This window comes from Ananas comosus, linkage group 17 (assembly GCF_001540865.1).
Source record: "Ananas comosus cultivar F153 linkage group 17, ASM154086v1, whole genome shotgun sequence".
Taxonomy (NCBI): domain Eukaryota; kingdom Viridiplantae; phylum Streptophyta; class Magnoliopsida; order Poales; family Bromeliaceae; genus Ananas; species Ananas comosus.
This window is the reverse complement of record NC_033637.1, coordinates 2718635-2740930: the sequence shown is the minus strand read 5'-3', so window position 1 is coordinate 2740930 and position 22296 is coordinate 2718635. Positions and strand designations below refer to the sequence as shown.

Below are 22296 nucleotides of genomic sequence, written 5' to 3'. Positions count from 1 at the left end.
ATTGGGTACCTCACTTTGGGATATCCCACAATACTACTGATACGTTAACTAACACATATTGAGAGATTAGTATTTATATAAGAATTTAATAATAACAATGTCACATAATCCGTAATATTGTTGGATATTTTCTAAAGTACCTATAGCAGCACTGATCATGAAGAAATTAATAATGTTAGAAATCTGGCCACATTCAAAATTCAAAATCTCCTAATTTAATATTATATTAATTAAGAATCTCCTAATTTATACTATTATAAAGTAATACTAGTGTAGGTACTCGCGCGATGCGGCGGATAGTTACTGCTAAAGTAAAAAATTTATAAATAATAAAATATCAACATAAGTAAATAAAATATTAGTATTCTAGTATTAAAAGTTATAATATAGACAATCATATAATAATCGATGCAACAGGAAAAAAATATTTTACAGTAATATGTAAAGTAATTAGTAAATCCTAATTAGAGATATAGAAATATAATAATACATACAATTATTCACAATGAAATTTTTTATTATTTTTAGTAAATCCTATTAAGAGTATATAGAAATATACTAATATATATACAATTATTCACAATGGAGTTTTTAAATACGACATGATTGTCCATTCATTATGTGGACAAAAAAAAAAGAAAAAAAAAATTAAGAAAAAGGAGATGAAGGGGCAGAAGAAAAAAAAATTAAGAAAAAGAAGATGAAGGGGCAGATGAATAGAGAGGAGTAACATAAGAAACATTTAGAAGAAAATTAGTCCCATCCTAATTAAGAAGAGAGAGAATTAGGCTCTATTAATTAAGAGAATAATTGTAGATTTAGAGAGGAAAGGAATCCGCTTTTTTCATGAATTGCAGAGAGGACTTGAAATTTATAAGGATTCATTATATTTTATAAATTTTTAATATTTATGTTTAAAAAAAATTTTAAAAAAATAATAATCAGAGATCTGAGCACAAAACTTGCAGCTGGGTCGGTGAAAAAGGAAGGACAAAAATGTCAGCAATGCCACATGTGATTGCCTGAAATCTAGTGTATGCAAAATTAAGTTTCCTCGTGGGAGCATAAGTTGCACGATTACACCTGTTGTTATTTAATATTTTTAATTTGGCTGGTGAAACCGCAACTTAAGGTACTTTTTGTACCATAGTGCATGAACCTATGTGTGCAATTAATTTGCCCTCAATATTGATGAGTGCTAAGGTGAACCTTTCAATTTGTATACTGTGTTGATTCACGAAGCTCAAAGTTGAAAAAAAAAAAAAGAAAAAAAAAGAAAAAAAAAAAGCAAACCAAGATGGAAACTTTGTTTGTAACCATATTAATTGATGTATACAATTGGTATATTTATACTTACTACACAGCTTACAAAACAATTTTTCTCATTGAAACCATGCTCAGCTTGCTAAGAATTGTTCTGCATTCAAATAAGGGTAAACTTCAAATATCATTCATGTGGTTTCACACTTTCTCACTTTAGTGCCTTGTGGTTTAAAGTGTATCAAGTTAGCGTCCTGTGGTTTTATTTTTATCTTTTCGCCAGCTTTTCCGTTAATATTTCGTTAAATTATATACAAAAAACTTCAGATACCTCACCTAGATTTATCGAACATTCACTTTAGTATCCTTTAGTTTTAACTTTGTCACTAATTTAACGAAAAAAAAATAGTGGAATCAATAGTACGTAAAAAGATAAAAAGAAAATCACATGGCACTAAATTAATACACTTTAAACCACAGGACATTAAAGTGAGAAAGTGTAAAACCACAGGAGTGGTATTTGAAGTTTCCCCTTTAAATAATTATAAGTACAAAAGATTTTTTACGCATATAATCAGGTTTAAACTTTAGGTGCTTAGATTTTTAGATACTTCACAATCTAGAATTATGGCTTTCGCTGAAAATTGTAGTTTTTGCTTCTAAAATTTTGAAAACAAAACAAGGAAAATTCAACTTCTTGTAGAAGCCAAAAGCCGATTTTACTGATGTACCAAACATTAGGCTATTTGTGCACTATGGGGATTTAACCAATTCCGCAAACAATCGATAAGCAAGAGAGTAAGAGAGACGGACAAGCATCTTCCTCCTAATTGATTTATTTTTTTCCAATCATTACCTGTAGGGGACATAATATTATCTCATCTTAAACTAATCTATGACTAATGCCCCAGAATTCTAGAGAATCAAATTCTTTTTAGGATAAGAACTGCTGCACTAGGCACTGTTGTTTTTCTTATTAGATCTTTCATTTTTCTATCTTTTCGCATGACGTCAAATTCTCCTTAGTATCTAAGGTAGTTACCTAATTAACTCAAATATTCAAGTCAATGATGCATTTATGTTGCCTCAACATTCAAATTACTCTAGTCATCAATACATAGTATCAAGACACAAGCTAGACATGGCAGCCACCTTCTTAATTAGTCAGTTCCAAATGGCAATTAAGTAGTCCCCAAACAAAGGTTACCAAAATGCATCTTAATCCTACTCTCCAGCTAAACATTTTGACCATTACATAGCCAAAGTTTTTATTCTTTGGGCACCCTCTTAGGTTCAATGTATGGTACATGAAAAGAGAAATTAGTGTTTCTATTTGAATTTTCGGTATTAATACCGAATTTCGTAGGTTAATTGTATATATAATCATGCTTAATTTGGAATGTTTAGGTATATATATATTAGAAGGAGAATCATGCACAATCCAAGCCTTGGATGCAATTTATTTATAATTCAGCTAATTTTGACCCCAAAAATGTATATATCATTGGTTGACTTTGATTAATTTTATTTTTAGCATTTTTTTTTTTGGCATATAATTGTCCAAACTTTAAGACAAGTTGATTGGTTTATACGTTGAGTTTATTCGGAGTCAATTTTTTGTAATTCCCCATGATGCACGGCATAGGAGAAAGGACAATTTTGTGAGATGCTCCGTTGCCTTTTCCACTATTTTAAATCCTAGGTGGAATAAGCGTTATCCACGTAATTTAACATTTTGAATAACTAAACGCATGCAGAGCCTGTTTGGCTTGATCACTTAAACTAAAAAAAGTTGGTTTAAAAACAACTGATTATATTGCAAATTTGCCTGAAATGAAAATGCGCTTATCGTCGCCAATTACATGCTTGAATGTTCCGTACGCCTCGAAATCAATGCTAAAAGCTGAGACAAACAAGATTATAATAAGGGTGCGTTTGGTTCGCATTATGAAAGATTATTAGGAATGAAAAGATGTCCGAGAATTTTATTTCTATTTATTTTATTACTAAGAATGTGAAATTTCTGTGTTTGGTTCGCACGGTCATATTATTTAGCCATATTATTTAAGATTACAAAAAATATACAATTAATTTATTTATTTTTTAAATTAATTTTAGATAATCTACCAAAAATTTTAATATTTTTTTAGAAAAAAGAGAGAGATCATAGGTTAGAAAGAGAGAGCATAATTAAAAAAATAGTAAGAAAAATATAGTCGAAATTAGAGGGAGTGAGAGAGTTGAGATTTTAGAAAAAGAGGGAAAAAAAAAGCTTAGTTTAGAGAGAGAAAAAGTGTTAAATTTGAGAGAGAAAGATAAGTTTAGAGAAAGATATGAGGTTATAGTGTAAAGAAAAATAATACCAATTAGCTGACGGGTAGGGAGAAAGAAAGATATTAGACATATTATGATTACTGCAATCCATATTATAGGATACCCACCCTTCCTCAAGGGAATGAGATTAGTACTTTGGAATGAATCTTATTCCCAAGTAAATTCAATATTACCAACTAGATTACTTAGTGCGTTTAGCCAAATACTGTCATATTTTTTTTATTCCTATTAGATTACTAGAAATATTTAAAAGATAGTGCGAACCAAACACACCCTAGGATTATTTCTTTGAGCTTTTCTTTGGAATTAATGTTAATCAACTTATACTTATTCAAGGCCTCTTTCATGTTCTCTATTCACATCAAAATGCTTTGGATTCCCCGCAAAAGCATCTATAAATTATTTGGTGTGATACGTATGAACCAATATTTCAAATTTTGTATATCACTCCTATTAATGTTTTACCACGAGTCGGCTATGGTGCTTATAAAAATATGAAATATTTGGTGCTTGTAAATTTTTTATCGTTAGATCCCTGCCTTTGATCATTTTTATCCGTTAAATTATACTATTCAACCAACCACCCACTCAACCCTAGGGGGCCCACATCATCCTAACCGTACATTCTTTAATCCAAGGGCCGAAAACTTACAAGCACCAATGACTTGGTACTTTTAAAAGCATAGAAGCTCAATTCTTTTACCACACCGCAACTGCAACATGCTTTATACTATTTTAGCACAAAAATAAGTTACAAAATGACAGACGGACAAGCTATCTTGTTATATAGCTCGAACCACAACAAATTTATCTCAGAATAGATGAATAAGATGTTCAATTTAAAGCTCGAGATTTTAGACTTCAATTTGAAATTGGCTATAACAGAGTTATCAAAAATTTTGAAATTTACGAAACTGACCCAAAAACGAAAAAAAAAAAAACTAAACAGCAAACCGTTTTTACCCCTTTATGCTTGCGTTCCGTACTTGAATTGCCTACTCATGGACTCATGGTTTGGTTAAAAAAGAAAAAAGAAAAAAAAGGATTTTTTTAAGTTTAAGTTTCAACAAGTTATTAACAAATTAAAAAAGATTGTTTTTACTATTTAAAATTTACGGGTGCTCACAAATCACATTATTAGCATCGTCGCATCGAACACAACGGAGCGGACCAACCAATCTACTTCTGACGAGTGGGTTGATCAAGTAAGCTAAAAAAAATCTTACCACATAACTAAGTTAAATCAAGGGTTTTTGAAATTAGCCACTTTTTATTTTTTTTCTAACTTTTGAAATAAAATAATTTTAGCAAATAATTCTAGATATTTTCCTAGATTGATTTATAATCCTACTGCCTTTAATATTTTAAAAAAAAATTTAGCGAATAAAATAAATTAATTTAAAAAATCAGATAAAAATTTAGAAGTTAAAGAAAGTTCAATTTTTTTTTTAAAAAAAAAGTAGAGCGATCTATTTCAGAATGAACTATACATTTGTACGTTAATCTAGTTGGACATGTCTATGAAGACCTAACTGTAGCAATTAGAGAGATTAACTTTTTAAACAAAATTAAGATAAATATATATATTTTATAGTATAGGTAATCTCACTATTATATATATATATATATATTGACAAAATTTTAAAAATACGGTTCTCATTTACGTGCAACCAAAACAAATTATTTATACTTACAGTCTCTTTTATTCCATCGAACAGAACAAGATGCTTATAATTATAATTATGTATTTTTAACTACATATATTTTTTTTTTATTTTGTAGTTCTAACTACACCCAATCAAATCCCTTATAAAAAAAATTGACATAGATTATGGCAAACTGTATTTCACTAGAAAAATATTTTATATAAATTATTTACAAAATTCATTTTCAATCTTTCATATATGATATATCCAAACACCGCCTAACAAGCCAAACCAACCAACCAATCTCTTCCTGTGGGTCGAAATAGAAAGAGCAAACCAAAAACATTATCAAGAAAAAAAATTATTATTTTTATATTTTAATTTAATTAAAGAATTTTATAATGAAATATTATTAATTTTATGTGAAATAATCATTAAAAACTTGTCCACGTTCCTATCCAAGCAGCAGCCCATATGATACATCTTCCTTAAACAGTAAACATAATTTTTTATTCAATATTTTAATTAATCCTTTATATTTTATATATATATATATAACTTTTATATTTAGTAATAATTTAGAATTTATAATTACTATTTATGGTAATGGATTTATGGGATCCACAATTTTTTTTGTCCTTTTGCTCTTTAAATTAATACTCCTTTCTAACTACAATAGTTGGGTCCATATGCATTAAATCAAGCCAGCATCATATTTGGATATGTTATAAATACAACTGCATTATAGTTATAATAATTAGGAAAAATTTCAAATAACCTCCCTGTAGTTTCGCATTTTTTCACTTTAGTACTCTGTGGTTTAAAGTGTATCAAGTTAGTACCATGTGGTTTCGCACTTTTTTTATTTTAGTACCTTTGATTTAAAGTGTATCAAGTTAGTATTCTGTGGTTTTATTTTTGTATCAAATTAGTATTATGTGATTTCATTTTTCTATTTTTATTCTCCATTTTGGCATTTTTTTCGTTAAATCAATGACAAAGTTAAAACTAAAGGATACTAAAATGAATATTCGATAAACCTAGGTAGGATATTTAAAGTTTTTGTATATAATTTAGCGAAATATTAAACCATAAGATACTAAAGTGAAAAAATGCGAAATCACAGGGTAGTAACTTGATACACTTTAAATCAATTACAGAGTATTAAAGTGAGAAAGTGCGAAACGACAGAGTACTAACTTGATAAACTTTAAACCATAGAGTATTAAAGTGAAAAAGTACGAACCCACTGAGGGGTAAGCATAAAAACATGTTTTAAATATTTTTGCTCACCATTTTAGGGAAGATCACACATCACGTGATTTTACTTTTACGGGGAAATAGTTGATACAGCGAGAGCACTTTCTCGTGCGGCACATGAATAACATGATTAGCCAATTGGTGGGAGAGGATTACTCTACTACGCAATTAATAAAGATGCTTCCTTCGTAATTTGTATATTGTTAAAGATAAAGATATGAATATCAAAAAAAAAGTGGCAACTGGGAGTACCGACTACGGAGGGGCTGCAGGATTTCTGAGACGAAAAAGAGATGCCATGCTGCAACTTGGCAATTGATTCTCCAGCTATGTGCATATGCATCCCCCCTCCCCCTCTTTTTTATTATTCCTTCCCCCACTTTTACTCTTTTTCTTTTTCTTTTTCCTTTTTTCCAAAAAAAATATTGTGATTGTTGTTGTATCGAATTCCTCAAATTTACACTTTTATACAAAAAAAAAAAAGAAAAAAGTATGTGATATAATGAATGGAGAGGGAGAGAGGAGATTGGATATCAATAAAAGAAGGGTAGCTTTTTTAACTAGATTTTATACCAAGAATCTTCTTGTAAAAGTTAGAAGCAGAATTTTTAAATTGAATTTTCTGTTACTTTTACTCGTGTAGAAGTTTATTTTAACTTGAGCACAAACTTCTGCTTTTAACATTCATAAATTTATTTAAATTTAATTTACGGTAGCACTATTAGTGTGAAGCCTTATGAAACTCCTCAGATAGCGGTACAAATAAAAATGTTATTGTGGAGAGAAAGAAAATGTTATTTACAAGCAAGTAATTTCTTCTGTCGCTTGTTGATCAAAGCTTTTGTACCGAACTAAATCGAATTATTTCAGTTTTTGTTAGATTTGAAATTACGAATTAAACTGAATTTCGATCAGTCTTATAGAAAAATTCAAAAACCTGAACCCAACATGTTGGTTCAATGACTCAATATCTAGTTGGGGCATAACAAGGGCAAACAGCATCTCTAAAATCCCCCAAGATTTTCCCTGACCAATATGGGACCATTTTGCTCTCCAAAAAAAAAAAGAAAAACAAAGAAAAGGGAACATTTTCTTCTTTTTTTTTCACTTTTTTTTTTTGGTGACAATGTTGGTTTGCGACCGGATAAAAAACATTGAACAATGACAGGGATTGGTGTTATTATTATTATTATTATTACTATTTTTTTTTTCGAGAGATAGATAGCACGCTACCCGCTTTATTTATTTCATTTAGAAATAAATTTAGCTAGAAATATAAATCAACTAGGATTTGAACTTAGGTCTCTGATATTAACCATCAAATTATTTGTTACTTGCTTTAGAGTCGGTCGGAATTATTATTATTATTATTCTTATTACTACCTAATGAAAAGTCACTGTTGTAGAACAATGGCTCAACACATGGCAAATTGGCAGAGGAGGAGAATAGTAGACCCTTTTGACTGAGATTAGGGTGAAAACTATGAGACAATGAGGTGGGATGAGAGAGAAAGAGCCAAAGAGTTAGAGAGAGAGGGACATGGGGTGGCCAAGGGGGAGGAACCTTAGTCACCAAACCTGTTCCCCTTTCAAAAGAAAAATCAAAACTTCAAAAAGAAAAATTGGTAAAAGGCCAAATAAATGTTCCCCACTTTGCATGGGGTGGCTTAACAACTTGGGGTCCTAGAATTAGAATGCAGTGTATCTAACCCAAAAATTCTCAAACTGCTTTCCCCCACCACCACCTCCTCCTCCTCCTCCAACACACACACACACACACACACACACACACACACAATTTTACAGCATACCCCTCCCCATATATACCAGCATATTAAAAAGAGAGCAACAAAGAGCCCATTTCACCATCACAGGTATTTGCCTTTTTCTTTTGCTCTCTCATCTCTGAAACATACATACCACCCATCAAAGCACAAGCACAACCCTTTACTTACCATATATTCATCCTCCCTCCTTTGTTTCCTTCTCTCTCTCTCTCTCTCTTTTGTTTTTTTTTTGCTCTATCTATCTATCTATCTATCTATCTATCCCAACATCTCCTCCTTGTTCATCAATTTAAGCATATGAGCTCTTGCTCTTGATCTCACTTGTCATTTTTCATTAATACAGCTGAGGTGGGAGCAAAGGTATTACTTCTTTTTTTTTCTTTTTCTTTTTTTTTCTATCTCTTATATATATACATATATGTTTGCTAAATTTTGTTTATGCAAAATTCACTTTTTGTCTAATACTCACTTCATATACTAAAAGGTTTCAAATGTGTTCTACATATATAAATAATATTTTTGAGTTCAAGGCCCTACAGGCTCAGCTTTGTTGCGTAGTTCATTATTCTAATAAATGAAGCTGCTACCTTATAATCCTTTGAACATATTTTGCCTTTTGGTCAAGTTGGTACATAGGAGAGAGAGAGAGAGAGAGAGAGAAAAAAAAAGCATAATAAAAGGTTATATTTGTTGATTATTTGTTTGTTTGAATCGAGTAAGTTCAACTTTTTTTTTAGAGCTCTTTGAAGTTCTTTTGCTTCAATTTTTATACATATCATTAAGCTGATGGCAATATCTCTCCACAATTTTGACAGGGTGAACTGTGATTTGATCTGCAACAGATATTGCTACTCAATGTACTCAGATTTGCTTTGAAAATCACTGTGTTTTGTTTCTCCAAATCAAGCTTCACATTGCCACTGAACACTTCTTAATCAGTTTAACAGTTCAAAACTATACCGACCACGGCGCATCTTTCTTTCCGGTACCGGAATTACGAAATCAACAAACACAAGGGGACCATATTAAATGTATTTTGAGATTCTTCGCTTAGAGAGCGAATTACGGAAAGGAAGATTTGAAACTGAGGCTTGCGAGAATTGTGAAATGGAAGGCAGAGGGAGGAGGAATTCTGTACCAGCCGGTCCGAGCGCGGTTAAGAGAACACGAGAACTGGTAGCAACTGAAAAGAAAGCTCTTCTGCCGAACTATTTCGGCATGGAATCATGTCTTCTGCTTCTCTGCTTAACTGTCTCATTGCTTATACTTCCGCTCATTTTGCCCCCGTTGCCGCCGCCGCCCTCGATGCTATTGCTACTTCCGATAGGCATACTTGTCGTGCTTATGGTCTTGGCTTTTATGCCATCCGATGTCCGGAATATTGCGTCGTCCTACTTGTAAATAAGCCTGTGAAAATTTTCACTTTTCAGGAGATGAGCGAGATGAATTGTTTTGCCGAGTTGTCGATGGTTGTTGCTTATAATGTACTTTTATCAATTAATCGATTTTACATTATATAGAAGTTGCTTTGCAATATAGTTTCATTCCTTTGAAACAGCGTGCAGAATCAGTACATTTGAAGTTAAATTTGTTATGGTTGATTTCGATCATCAATTTTCCTGGTCCGATTACATTTCCATCCTATATTGTACATGTTGCTAACACGGAAAAAGAATCAAGTTATGAATAAAACTATTGCAGCAAGTTACAGAAGCATGTGCTTGATGTCGGTCGTTTCAGCTTTTTGAAGCTACTAATCAGGTTTAAAATGCTTGGAGGTGCTTCAGTGCTCTTGGACTTTATAAAAGAAAAAGGAGTACTTGAAGGCTAGATTCATTAGTATCTGAAGACTAATTAAAGAAGATCTTTGGTGCTTCAGTTGTTGGTTTTGTTCTTGGTGCATTTGTGGAAATAGTGTGCGGAATTACTGCTTTTGTTCTCGATGCTGTTGTGCGGATAAGCTATGTATGTTATCGCATGCGTACATCTCTTCAGCAGCGTCTCTGAGTCGTCATGTATTCACAATGCATCTGGACAAGAATTAAAGATTGGATTGTGATGCTTTCCTAATAGATGGCGATCATTTTTCTGTATTTTATGTGTCTTGATGTTCTTGAATGACGTTAGACTCAGAAATGTTATTGTGCTCTACTTAGTCATTCCTAAGATTTCAGTATTCTTTGCAAGCAAATCTACTTTTCTTTTGTTGCTATTTGAAATTCGTGCTCTGCAGTTCAAGTTTCTGTCTTGGTGTTCTTGGTAAAAATGAATGGTTTGATCTGGAGTATCTATACAAAAATTACTGTGCAGTTATGTTTCCACATGCAGTGTATTCATTTTCTATTATATTGTCTTTTGAAGTAATACAACTACCCATGGGTGTGAATTAATGGTGATGAACTACTGCAAACAACTTTAAATGAATAGTATAATGATTGCTGGCTATTGCAGAGGACATAAAAAGGCATGCAATGTGTTTTCTCCTTAACCGAAAAATGCTCGGCAAGCTAGTCATTTTAGAAGTTATTATCTCTTTCCATATTTTGAATCAACTCTCTAACTACTTTACTGATGCGGAGTCTTTATATGTAACCATCATTTTCCAGTTATACCTTGCAGAATTTGTATCATCCACAGGCATGGCTTACAGTTCTTTTGCATTATCTGTGTGCTCATATGAGATAATCAGAGTAACTCTTGTAACATGATAATTGGTTTTCTAGTTTCTGACGAAGATATTCTACAAACAAAAAATACATTGCTAATTTTGTTGTTTTATGAAATCAAAACACGAAGTAAAAGCTTCAATCTCAATTTTTTTACTTCTTTCGGTGAAAGGAAATTGGTCAAAAATTGATAATGCTTTTTCGAACAGCTCTACAACACTTGTTTAGAAGCTCGAAATATTATGGTTCTGTATCATTTTTCTTTTTTATACATGCAGAACCTGGAAAGCTTTCTCATTTTCTCTCAATGGTGTTTCTTATGCTCATAGTAGAACTAGGGAACAACAAGATTAACTGTTTAATTTAATTCGAAGTTGCTGTTTCTAGTAATATTTGTGGAACGTGGCTGGAACATAATTACGTGACATATTGAGGGTATTATTTAAAGATGAAAGTGTTGGACTTGAATGTATTTATCAAAGAAAGCTACCATGATATTGACACAGTCCATATTAATTTTCTGCATTGACAAGTAACTCAAACTTTGCATGATTCGGCGCAAATAGGTGCACGAGATTGAGGGTCCCACACTACTATACCATGACAATAAACATACCTAACAAAGAAAAGGATTTATTTCAAAAAAATCCGAGTACAAAATGCTCTGCTGAATCAAAAGCATCAAGGATCTGAAGCATACACTGTGAACCGGCAAAATAAGAAGAAACAGTAATCGAACGCGGAGTAGTTAACCTTGTTAACCTTTCGTGGTTCCGGTACATTTCTAACTCAGAACAGGAACTATCACAAAAATATTTTGTTTCAGCAGGATGATAGCTCACAATTTTACAGAAAAACGGAACCAGTAGGTCCCAGAGTTCAAAGGAAATTTAAGAAGAAAAGCAAATGATCAGAAATGCTCAGGCCTGATAAATGCAATTCCGATGGGCCGAAAAATTTGTGCAATTTCATAGCCATCTATAAGACTCATTATAAGATACTGCACATTCTTATATCTCATCGATGAAAGAGGGCGGGGCGACGACGATCCGAAGTACACGGAGAAATTACATTAATTGAAAGCATATAAGAGCCCAAAACTACACTCTCATCACCACTTCCTCTAGGCAGTGATCAATATAAACCCTCAAGTTTCTAAAAGTTCATCCCCATACACCAACTAGCCCTGCTACCCTCAACACAAAGGGAGAACAATGTTATCCGCAGTAACGAAGCCCGGAATTTCTTTTTCCTCTTTGTTTTCAGCTAAAGATTTTATATATGTCTGGTCAAGAAGGTCGGCAGGTGCTGCTCCAATATCGGCAGGAGCTCTCTCCCTTGGTTACTTTTATCGACCTCCCCGCTGCCACCAAGCCTTCTCGTTGCCTCCACGAGCCGCCCTCTCAGCCTCTGCGGCAACAACATGGCCCCAGTCGCTAAACACTCCCTATAGAGCGGCAGGTACGCCATTGCTATTACTAGCGGCCGTGGCAGGTCCCTGGATTTTACCAGCATTTAGATATTTAGATATTTAAGATTCAGAATAAGAAAGAGTTCATTTGCGCATATACCCTTACAAATATATATATATAAAAAATTCATATAATGGTTATGCCCCTCAAACCTTATTCATCTGCCTGCGTGCCCTTTCGGGGTATCTACGCAAAAATGAATTTTTTTAGCTATACACTAACAGTGGGATAAATGTGAATAAATATGGTTTTCAGAAGCTGACACACAAATACCGACTTTGTGAGGCCATCTGTGCAATCCTACGCATTTGCAAGGGTATATACATGCAAAAAGAAAGGAATCATTAGAACCTGAGGCACATGGGCGAGCCCCCATTCTTCAAAACCCTCATGAAATTCACGAAGTGGTCCTCCCCTGACCTCAAACCCTCTGCGAACGCCGCCTCCGACCAGTGCTCTTTTAGAAAAGCCCTAAGTTCTGGCGCAACTGCCTCATCTTCCGACTGTGCAATGCTGTCGGCCACAGCATAGGTCGCAGCAGGGTCACCTAAGAAGTCAGATTGGAGGAGGAAGGCGACACCGTCTAGGGACCCGCCACCACTCCGCTCGCCAGCGGCCTTAAGAATCTCGACGCTGAGGGCCGCAAGGACATGACGAGGGACATGGGGGAGGAGGTAGGCAGCGATGTCGACCTGGCTGGCGGAGGTGGCAGCTGTGAGGGCGAGGCAGAGCTCCATGTCGCGGCAGCCCCTGCCAACAAACCACCGGACAACAGGCATGCACCCCCGCTCGGCCGCCCGCATCAGTGGGCCTAGAAAGGCGGCAGCGTTCCCTTCCTCGACAAGGCACTCCATGGTCCCGATCTTGCAGTAGTGGGATGCAAAGCCAAGGGCAAGGTCGACATCCACATCCAGGCTGTTCCTCTGAGCAATCTGAATTTTAGAAAGAAAGAACAAAATGGTTAAAAACATCATTGTATGGATATATGAAAACAATGTACAAAAGAAACTATCAGGGTTCAGCTATGCTTATTTTGATAAAGAGAAATATTACCATTAAATGCTCTTCGATCAGTTGCTCACACATTGTAGGAGGGAGAAAAAGAAAAAAAATTTCCATCAAGCATTCTTATTCATTTAAACAGGGCACGGACTTCAAATAGGTAGAGCATAGCATTAACAAAACGAAACATATTCTGCTCAGAACATCCATTTGCCGATCGCAGATGGCATATGCAGGCGAGATAAAAAAAAGGCAACACCAAACTTCACCTAACTATTTACAATTAGACAGATGAGATTGTGAATTTCACTCCACCATGATCCATGAGTTGTTAAACACTCGAGAAATTTCTTCTGAACAGGACATATTATCGATAAATAACATAATCTTATGTTATCCCAGAAACTGAATAAATGGCATCATAAAAGACTGAATAGTAAAAGATGGAAATATGCTCCAAGAAACTTCTGAAATAAATATAACACATTGCTTAACAGGGAATATCAGAATTAATCAATGGCTCAATGCATTACAACATGGCCAAATTAAACCTGTATATTATGCAGCAACAAGACTACATAACTGTAGAAAATATCAAATAAAATACATCATCAAAGGAAAAATGTCCTGTATAATTGAAAGGCCTTATATTATGAAGAAGCAGTAAATACATCCTAAGGATTCAGATAGCATTAAGGATGGCACATACAACTATAAGAATGTGCAGTACTCCTGAACATATTCAAATTGAACAAGTTCTTCATGGATTACCTGAAGCAAGATGCGGACAAGTTCAGTACTCCCAAATCGTGAAGCTTCTAGAAAGCACTGGTTGACATTATCCGCGCCCCCCTCTACAAGCATTCCCAAAAGACCTTGAATAGCAGTTGCTTGAATCCCAGAAGCCCAGCCGGGATCAAACGAGCTGGAAAACAAGGTAAGAGGAAAGCAGGCCGCATCGAAGGCCTCGGTGAAGTCCTTCCCTGTGAGATGATTGCCTGCGAGATCCAGAAAAGCCTTAAATGCCGATAACTGTAGCTGCACTTCGAGAATCGTGCCATGATTCCCTCTACTATCCATATTATTCTCTCGGGAACGCGAGTGGAAGCCGATGCACTTCAAAGCCCATTCCGTGAATTTCTGGACTTTGGCACCTGCTTCTGCCTTCAAAACCTCATCGCCGTGGCATTCTTGGAGACGCTCTTGCAGTCTGATTAGGAAGCCAAAAGAAGAACTTACAATGAGCATTTGAAATACATCTTAATTAGGAGAATATTATACTTTTGGTAATGAAAAGTAAATCCTAATTGATATCTGCAAAGAGTAATAAAGAAAAAAAATTCAAAATTTTGTAGAACTTCTAATAAATCACCACCTCATGAGCTAAGTCAATAACTCTCAGAGTCGAAAATTTAGTTTTACTGAGAGTACAATTGAGGACAAGTTAATTCCAATGGTAAAATTTTTTTGATCTCTATCAAACAGAGGTTATCATAGTACAGCCTGTTCCCACATTCAAGTGGAACCGTAAGTTCTATCGATCTTCGTGACGGAAAAAAATAAAATAAAAAGGTGTACGATTGCGGTACTAGCGCCCCATGTGAATGTATGGATGTCGGAAATCGGAAGTAGTTGTACACGGATTATTTGCGCTACATACGAGTTTGTCTTTGTCAATACTGTTCATAAGCGTTAGATGCAAGGTCTTAATCATGTTTTCCATGCATTCCACCTATTGAGGTAATTTATCAAATTCATATAAATTGGGATTAATTATTTCTTGTTCTTCATTTTATAGGCATCTTTTCATGCTTCTCAGTAAAGAAGTAACAAATGTTTCTTCGGTAAACAATAGGAAGTATGCCAAATTAGTCATTGCAGAATCTGTAAAGTTACATAACAAGAATACCGACGGAGGCAGGCTCACCTTTGAGCCATGACATTCACTGTCTCGGCCAAACTCAACGTCTTGCTTTTACAGGCAGAGACGCACGAAGCGAGAAACGAGGTCCGGAGGGCCGCCCTCGTGAAATCGTTCGCGCCATTCGCGACGATCTTCTTTATCAGCCCCGTGATTCCGCGCAATTCGTCATTGGTGCTCAAGAACCATATCGAATCCAGCGCCACACACAATGCATCATTGAGAGTCTGAAGATCGGCCAAGGGAACCAAGCTCTCCGCGAGCTCCCAATCGTGAGACGTCACCGCGCCCTGAAAAAGCCGGCTGAGCTCGATTCGGTCCTGCCGACTGAGCTTCCTGTTTTCTCTGTTCTTATCCTTATCTTTCCTTTTGATATCAGATTCTTCGATCAAATCAGAAGCACCTGACCTCGGCTTCTTCGTAAAGGGAGCTTCTTTTGAGAACTCACCATTACCATCTTTTTCCACCTCTGATTCTTTCTCTTTCACCCAATTCACGCAATCCTTCTCTCTAATCACCATGGTCTTGCTCTCACCCTCCATCTTAGATTAAACCCAATTTCTGCAACAAATGGGAAATTATTATTTTTTCTTTTTAAATAGAAAGAGCCAAACAAAAGCCCGAAAAAGCTGAATCAAAAAGGAACTTTGCACCCATTTTTGGGCTAAAAAATCACAAATAAAAGGGGAAAAATCGATACCCACCTCCGAAAACGTTGAAAAAAAAAAAAAAAAAAATCCAATCTTTAGCAGCTGCTTCCACCCTCCTCCATCGTAGATGACTCAAACACAAAAATTTCTCCAATATCTCATCAAATCGCAACCAAATGGGCTCGGAGAGAGCTCTACTGGAGATGAAAACTAAAATGATCTGTGAATCATATAGCGGAAGCTCTAGACACACATCAAAACCCACCAAGCTAAATCCCCATGGGCACCCTGAAATTAAAACGGAGAAAAAATGAGAAAAACCCAGCTGAGTCGAACCACCATACGTCGAAATAAACTAGAAAAAATGGGGCTTGTTTTAAAAAAAAAGACACCACGATCGTACCGGGCAAGAGGAAACAATAAATAAAAAAGGGATTTTTATATACAGTGGGGTGAAGGGAAAGGGAGTGGTGTAGGGCGTAGGAGAAAACAACGAGAGGGGGACAGGGAGGAGTGGTGGGGGAATCTAAGGGGGAAAGAGAAGGGGAAAGAGAAAAGGGGAGACAATGGAAATGGAAATTAACCTTGAGATTGCATTAATGGAGGGGAAAAAGGATAGATAGAGAGAGAGAGAGAGAGAGAGAGAGAGAGAGAGAGAGAGGGGTGGGAGGGGGAGAACCTCTCAACCCCTGTGGTATTGAGGAGCCTCTTAATTGGAGGAAAAATGCTATTTTTATTACTGTACTATGATATATGATATTCTATTTTTATATTTTTCAATATATCTTAATAGTTAATAAGTTGGTACGCTCAAGATAAAATCTTTGATATCTTGATCGTGCCATTCGGAATATCAGTCAGCTGCGCTAGTAATAATAATTATTAGTAAAATTTTGGTATATATAATCCATCGTTTTTAGAGCAAGTGACAAAGAGCAAAGTTCGAATTCTAGTTGATTCATATATTCAGCTAAGTTTATTTTTAAATAAAATAAACAAAACGAATAGCATGCTACCTATCTCTCAAAAAAAAAATAGAGAGTAAAATTTTGGTATATATAGATTGATAGATAGGTATTTGATGATTTATTCTGTTTTTATCTTCTTAAAATTAAATTGAAATAAAATCATGAATTTATGGCTTGTTTGGTTCATCCATTTTGGGTATGGAATGGAAATCGGTTTGATCAAATCCGGTTAATTTTGTTTGGTTAGCATGAATCGGTTTGGGATTTCTATTCTGGACTGGAATGGAAATGGCCCATTAGCCTTCAACTTGATTCCAGTCTTCTAGCCCGGATTGAGATTTCATTTCGGAAGCCCACTAAGTTCTCGAAGCTCATGTGACCATCTCACCCTCCTTCTCTTCACCCATTTCTCATTAAAAAAAAAAAACTATCCTCTTTCAAAACCCTATCCCTAATGCACATCAATAAAAGTTTTTAAAAATAAATTTGATATTTTTTTTGGAAAACGTATTAGAGAATAGTATTATATTTTTCATAAATTTTAAATAATATAAATTTATATTTGAGAGTAAAATTAGTATTATAGTATTCTATAATTTTTTTAGTTTATACGAACCAAATAATGAAATGTGAATAACTCATTCCAATTCTAAATCCACAAATAAACCAAACGTCTTGGAGGAGTGGGCCATTCCAATTACCATTCCAATTCATTCTCATTCCATTATCCATTCCAATTCCACCATTGAATCAAACAAGCCCTTACAGTAGATTGTATAGATTGAAATATGAGTTCTGCTATAATAAAACTTTGAAGTGTTTTAAAGTTTAAAAATCTTACGAAATGCTTAAAAAGAAAACACAAAAGAGTCCATGTAGATTGCAACCTACAAAATTTCAAATCTGGATCTGGATGCTTGCCAGTTTTTAAGTATGAACTGATAAAATCTGGATTCTAATCCCATAATATATGACAAATTTTCACAAGCTTTATAAAGTTCTATTTTATAAGCAGCTACAATCATAGGAATCAATGCTATCAAAAAGTTCTTACTTATTATATATAAAATTATCAAAAATTTTGTACTTCTAAAAGTGTCTCATATTGGATTTTAAGACACTAAATTAATTAATAATTGAGTTATGGGTACCCAGCACCCACACAATAATTTTTTTTTCAGAATGAGAATATTATGATGAAATTATTTTATATAAAATCACGTTTATATATATATATAAGTGATTTTTTGATATAACGGCTGAAAATAAAAATCTTACAAAATATGGTGATATGACATTAAAATTTTAGATCAAAGTTCTTGAACTTGTTTTATATAGTATAAAAAATTTTCTATCAAAATTTCACGTAATTTAAATATTTCTACACCGTTAGACTTGCAAACGGCTTACCACGGCCATTAAAATTATTAATTTTGAGCCCCTTCGATAACTAGGCAAATGATATCGAAAAATCACAAAATTTATTTTCTAAGTACTTCAAATACTCTAGATCAATTCTAACGAAGCCGATCGTCGATTCGAAAATCCCAACATCGAAAACGACTTAGAAGCACGAAATGTTCCGTACTTCTATAAGCATACCAGCTTACTCTCTCTCTCTCTCTATATATATAGAGAGAGAGAGAGTTGAGCTAGAATACTATCGGTAGCAAACGGATTCCGTTGCCACCAATTTGTTTTCGATGATGAAGCCTCCAAATCGACGGTTGGCACCATTGAATATGATCTATACCATTTGAAGTATCTAAAAATCAAATTTCATGCTTTTCCGATATTATTCTCTTATCCATCAAGTGGGCGTAAAAATGAACGGCTGAAAATGAATATCCTCTAAAAAGTGATGATAGGAATTTTGTAATCAAGATCGAGAATATAGACCTTATTCTAAATAGTTTAAAAAATTTTCTAATCAAAATTCAATTGATTTGAATAGCTTTACATTATTAAACGAGAAAATGTCTCATATCTACTATTAAAATTATAAATTTTGAAACCCTTTGATCATTAGGTCAATGATGTCGAAATGATTTGAAATTTGGTTTCTATATACTTAAAGTGGTATAGATCTTGTTCAACGGTCATGATCGTCAATTTATAGGCGCTCCATCATTAAAAACAAATGGGTGGCAACGAAGTCCGTTTACTATCGATAGTATTCTAGCTCGACTATATATATATATATATATATATATATATATAGTCCGGCTACTATATTTTTATAAATATTGACTTTTTTATATATATATATATAATTTATATATTATTCTCATGAAAGTGAGAGTCACCGCAACACAAGATCCCACCACCCCACACACATTCTTGTCATTGGTGGGGTCCACTCTTTAGTTCCTTCTTTAGGTTCTCTGGGGCCCACCTCAATCATTTCATTTCTATCTCTCTCACACACACACACACTCTCTCTCTCTCTCTCTCTCTCTAAAAAAAGGGACCTTTCTTTCACTCACTACCATCCATTTTTCCACACCACATAATACCACCCAACTCTCCCTGTTTTAGATTATTGTGCTTAAATTTAGTAACCCACTCTCTGTAATTACCTGTAATTAAACCAAAATTTCTAGTTAAAAAATGCTCCAAATGAACAGTTTAAATCAATTAAATCTTAGTTTGGATCATAAACCAACTCGCCATATATTTATTTAATAAATAAATAAATAAATAAATAATGAGCACTGTATTTAGAACTGTTGTCCAATATAGTATTGAGCCTCACAAAAATATTTTCTAAATTAGAATAGATTATTAACATTTAAATATAAGATAAATTAATATGAATCGCTAAATTGTTCCAATAAAAATTTGTTGAGTAGTTCCTCCATACTGAGCTCATTTCCAAGAATAAAATATTATTGAAAAATATAACTTTAATATTAACAGAATATTCATTAAAATTTATTACTATTCATTTAATTAAATTATAAAAAAGAGACTATTAATATCGCTTTCCATGGGCTCGCGAGTCAGAATGCTACGTTCGACTCGGATGAGTCGCCAAGTCAATGTCTGATTCGAAAGCCATCTCTTTCTTAGCTAAATGATTTTATTTTATTTTATTAAATAGATTGTATGAAACAATTTTCTTTTAATATTTTAAGAAAAATAATAAAGAAGCTTAAGAAAAATATAAATATCATTTATATTCTATATATGGATGGTTTACTAGCTCCTAATTGAACAAACAATATACATAAAATTTTGAAATAATGCAGCCTTTTTGACTGATAATTTTCAAATAGTTTATTTGCATAAGTTTTAAATCCTATAACTTATATAGATCAAATACTCCATGTGTCATTTTCATGTATCACAAATGATCATTAATTAAATAAAATCTCCAAAAAACCAGAACAACTTTTCCTTTTTTGACATTTTTATGCCTTATATTTCTCCTCTATCCAAAACCAATACACGTTCCTAATAATAATATTTGCTTGTTGCAAAAAAAATATTAAATTAATATGAAAAAATTCAGATGGAGAAGCCCAATTCTCAAGAAAACCGAGAATATAACTTGTCTATTTGAAACCACTAAGCTAAAAATCTATACATTTGGTTCTATATTAAATTTTCGGTAATCTCTTGATTATTATTTTACATATCTATAACTTTTTTTCATAAATGTCTAACAATTTATCTCTTTACGCACCAACGTCCATCTAAGTCAAATCTGATCTCTTTTTTCATGCATTACATGAATACTTCTTCGCTCTCCCTTAATCTAAGATCATTCATATTATTTGGTTATCACAAATTCCTCATATGAGCTTATATATATATATAAAATATTTGCTTTACCGTACAAATATCCTTATTATTCAGTTCATCCTTTGTATATACATTTAATTTTTTTTTAGCAGATAAATCGTCATACAGTATCATCGTAAACTTTTGTTCTGAAAATTCTCATCAGCTTTAAAAAAATCATATAATTAATCAAATGATCACAACTACTGTTTATAAAATACCGTAAGAGTTTAAATCAATGCGACTCTATCTAACCTGTACTCTTTCTCATCAATTCACTGCATGCAACCTCAATAGTGGCATCAAAATCCTTACATAGAATAAAAAAAAAAAAGGGAGTTAATGTATACAAATTCATAATAGGACACACAGAACTTGACTTCTCTCTTTCTCTTTCTACGATACGTGGATGGATTTGAGTCGCGAGCTCGATCGGGACACGTGGGCCCCACGCATTTGTCTCCGTGGAATGAGAAAGAGCCAAAAAAAAAAGAAAAAGAAAAAGAAAAAAAAGATAGAGAAATGCTTGGTGTCTTCCCTTGTAATTCTCCTCATCATATTATGTTATTAATTAATGTAGGCTTGAAAAAGCCAGCTTTCTGCTATACGACGAGAGGTTAGATTGGATTAAATTACGTTCGAAATATCGTGAGGTTGGATTAGACTAAATTATGTTCGTAGTGGAGTGATGTTGGTTCAGCTGATTTACAATTAAGATTCGTAGACATTGTATCTATACGCTTTAAGTGATTGAATTATGTATTTCTGTACATTTGTGGAATTAATGATTAGCACCAACGATTAACAAGTGATATCAAAATCAAAAGTCACAGATTCGATTCTCGCATACAGCGAATTTGTGCAGGTGCGTATCCTACCGTGTATCGAGAGGTTAGGTCGGATTGTCACATTCGAAATAACGTAAGACTAGGTTGGACCAAGTAAGCCAGCATCTTGTCTTGTGGCGGGACGTTGGATTGAACCGAGTCACGTTCAAAGTATCAGGTTGGGTTAGATCGAGTTATGTTCCAAGTGGCAAGTGGCTGGTTGAATCGAGTCACAATCGATATCCGTATAAAAATACTTATTTCTGAACGTTTTAAGTAAACTAATTACATATTTCTAATAATTAAAAATTTTAAAAAATTAATAGTTAATATCAACGATCCGACAATAAATTTGTCCGTATATTATTCGTAATGTTATATGAGTCTGACAATATATATGTCAAAAATATATAGAGCTACCAAACGACATGACCAGCCCCCGCCACACGTGTAGCCACGTGGTGTGCACCTGCACCTTCCCGCGTGTGGGGTGCATGCGTTGGTGCACCTGAGGAGATGAGCGTGCCACGTGGGTGGGTCCTGGACAAAAATAAACCTGAGGTGGAGACAAACAATAGTTCACAAAATAAAAGGACCCCACACTTTAGGGAATTATTTGTGGTCTTGGTCCACAGAGTCACCTGTGAACCAGGCTATTTATTTGTTTTTAATTTTTGATCACAATAGTGGGATAGAACCCCCGATCTTTTACTTAGA

General features: G+C 33.9%; 1 protein-coding gene across 3 annotated transcripts; it reads right to left on the bottom strand.

Moving 5' to 3' along the window:
- LOC109722994 (ankyrin repeat protein SKIP35-like) lies at positions 11753–16703 on the bottom strand. Of its 3 annotated transcripts, none has more exons than XM_020251179.1 (6): positions 16583–16703; positions 16053–16286; positions 15355–15909; positions 14199–14637; positions 12777–13357; positions 11753–12451 (listed from the first exon to the last, which is right to left on the bottom strand). In XM_020251179.1, the coding sequence occupies exons 3-6, from the start codon at positions 15888–15890 to the stop codon at positions 12229–12231; spliced, it is 1779 nt and encodes a 592-aa protein (XP_020106768.1). In that variant the 5' UTR covers positions 15891–15909; positions 16053–16286; positions 16583–16703; the 3' UTR covers positions 11753–12228. The 3 variants fall into 3 exon arrangements, with proteins under 3 accessions (XP_020106768.1, XP_020106767.1, XP_020106766.1); XM_020251178.1 differs by lacking the exon at positions 16583–16703 and adding an exon at positions 16402–16572; XM_020251177.1 differs by lacking the exon at positions 16583–16703 and having other exon boundaries at positions 16053–16395.

Excerpts from the sequence above, each read along its gene's own strand:
- LOC109722994 (XM_020251179.1), bottom strand. The coding sequence starts at position 15,890 with ATGGAGGGTGAGAGCAAGACCATGGTGATTAGAGAGAAGGATTGCGTG. Across the intron at positions 13,358-14,198 it reads TTGTCCGCATCTTGCTTCAG|ATTGCTCAGAGGAACAGCCT; the intron begins GTAATCCATGAA and ends TCTAAAATTCAG. Across the intron at positions 12,452-12,776 it reads GGCTCGCCCATGTGCCTCAG|GGACCTGCCACGGCCGCTAG; the intron begins GTTCTAATGATT and ends GGTAAAATCCAG.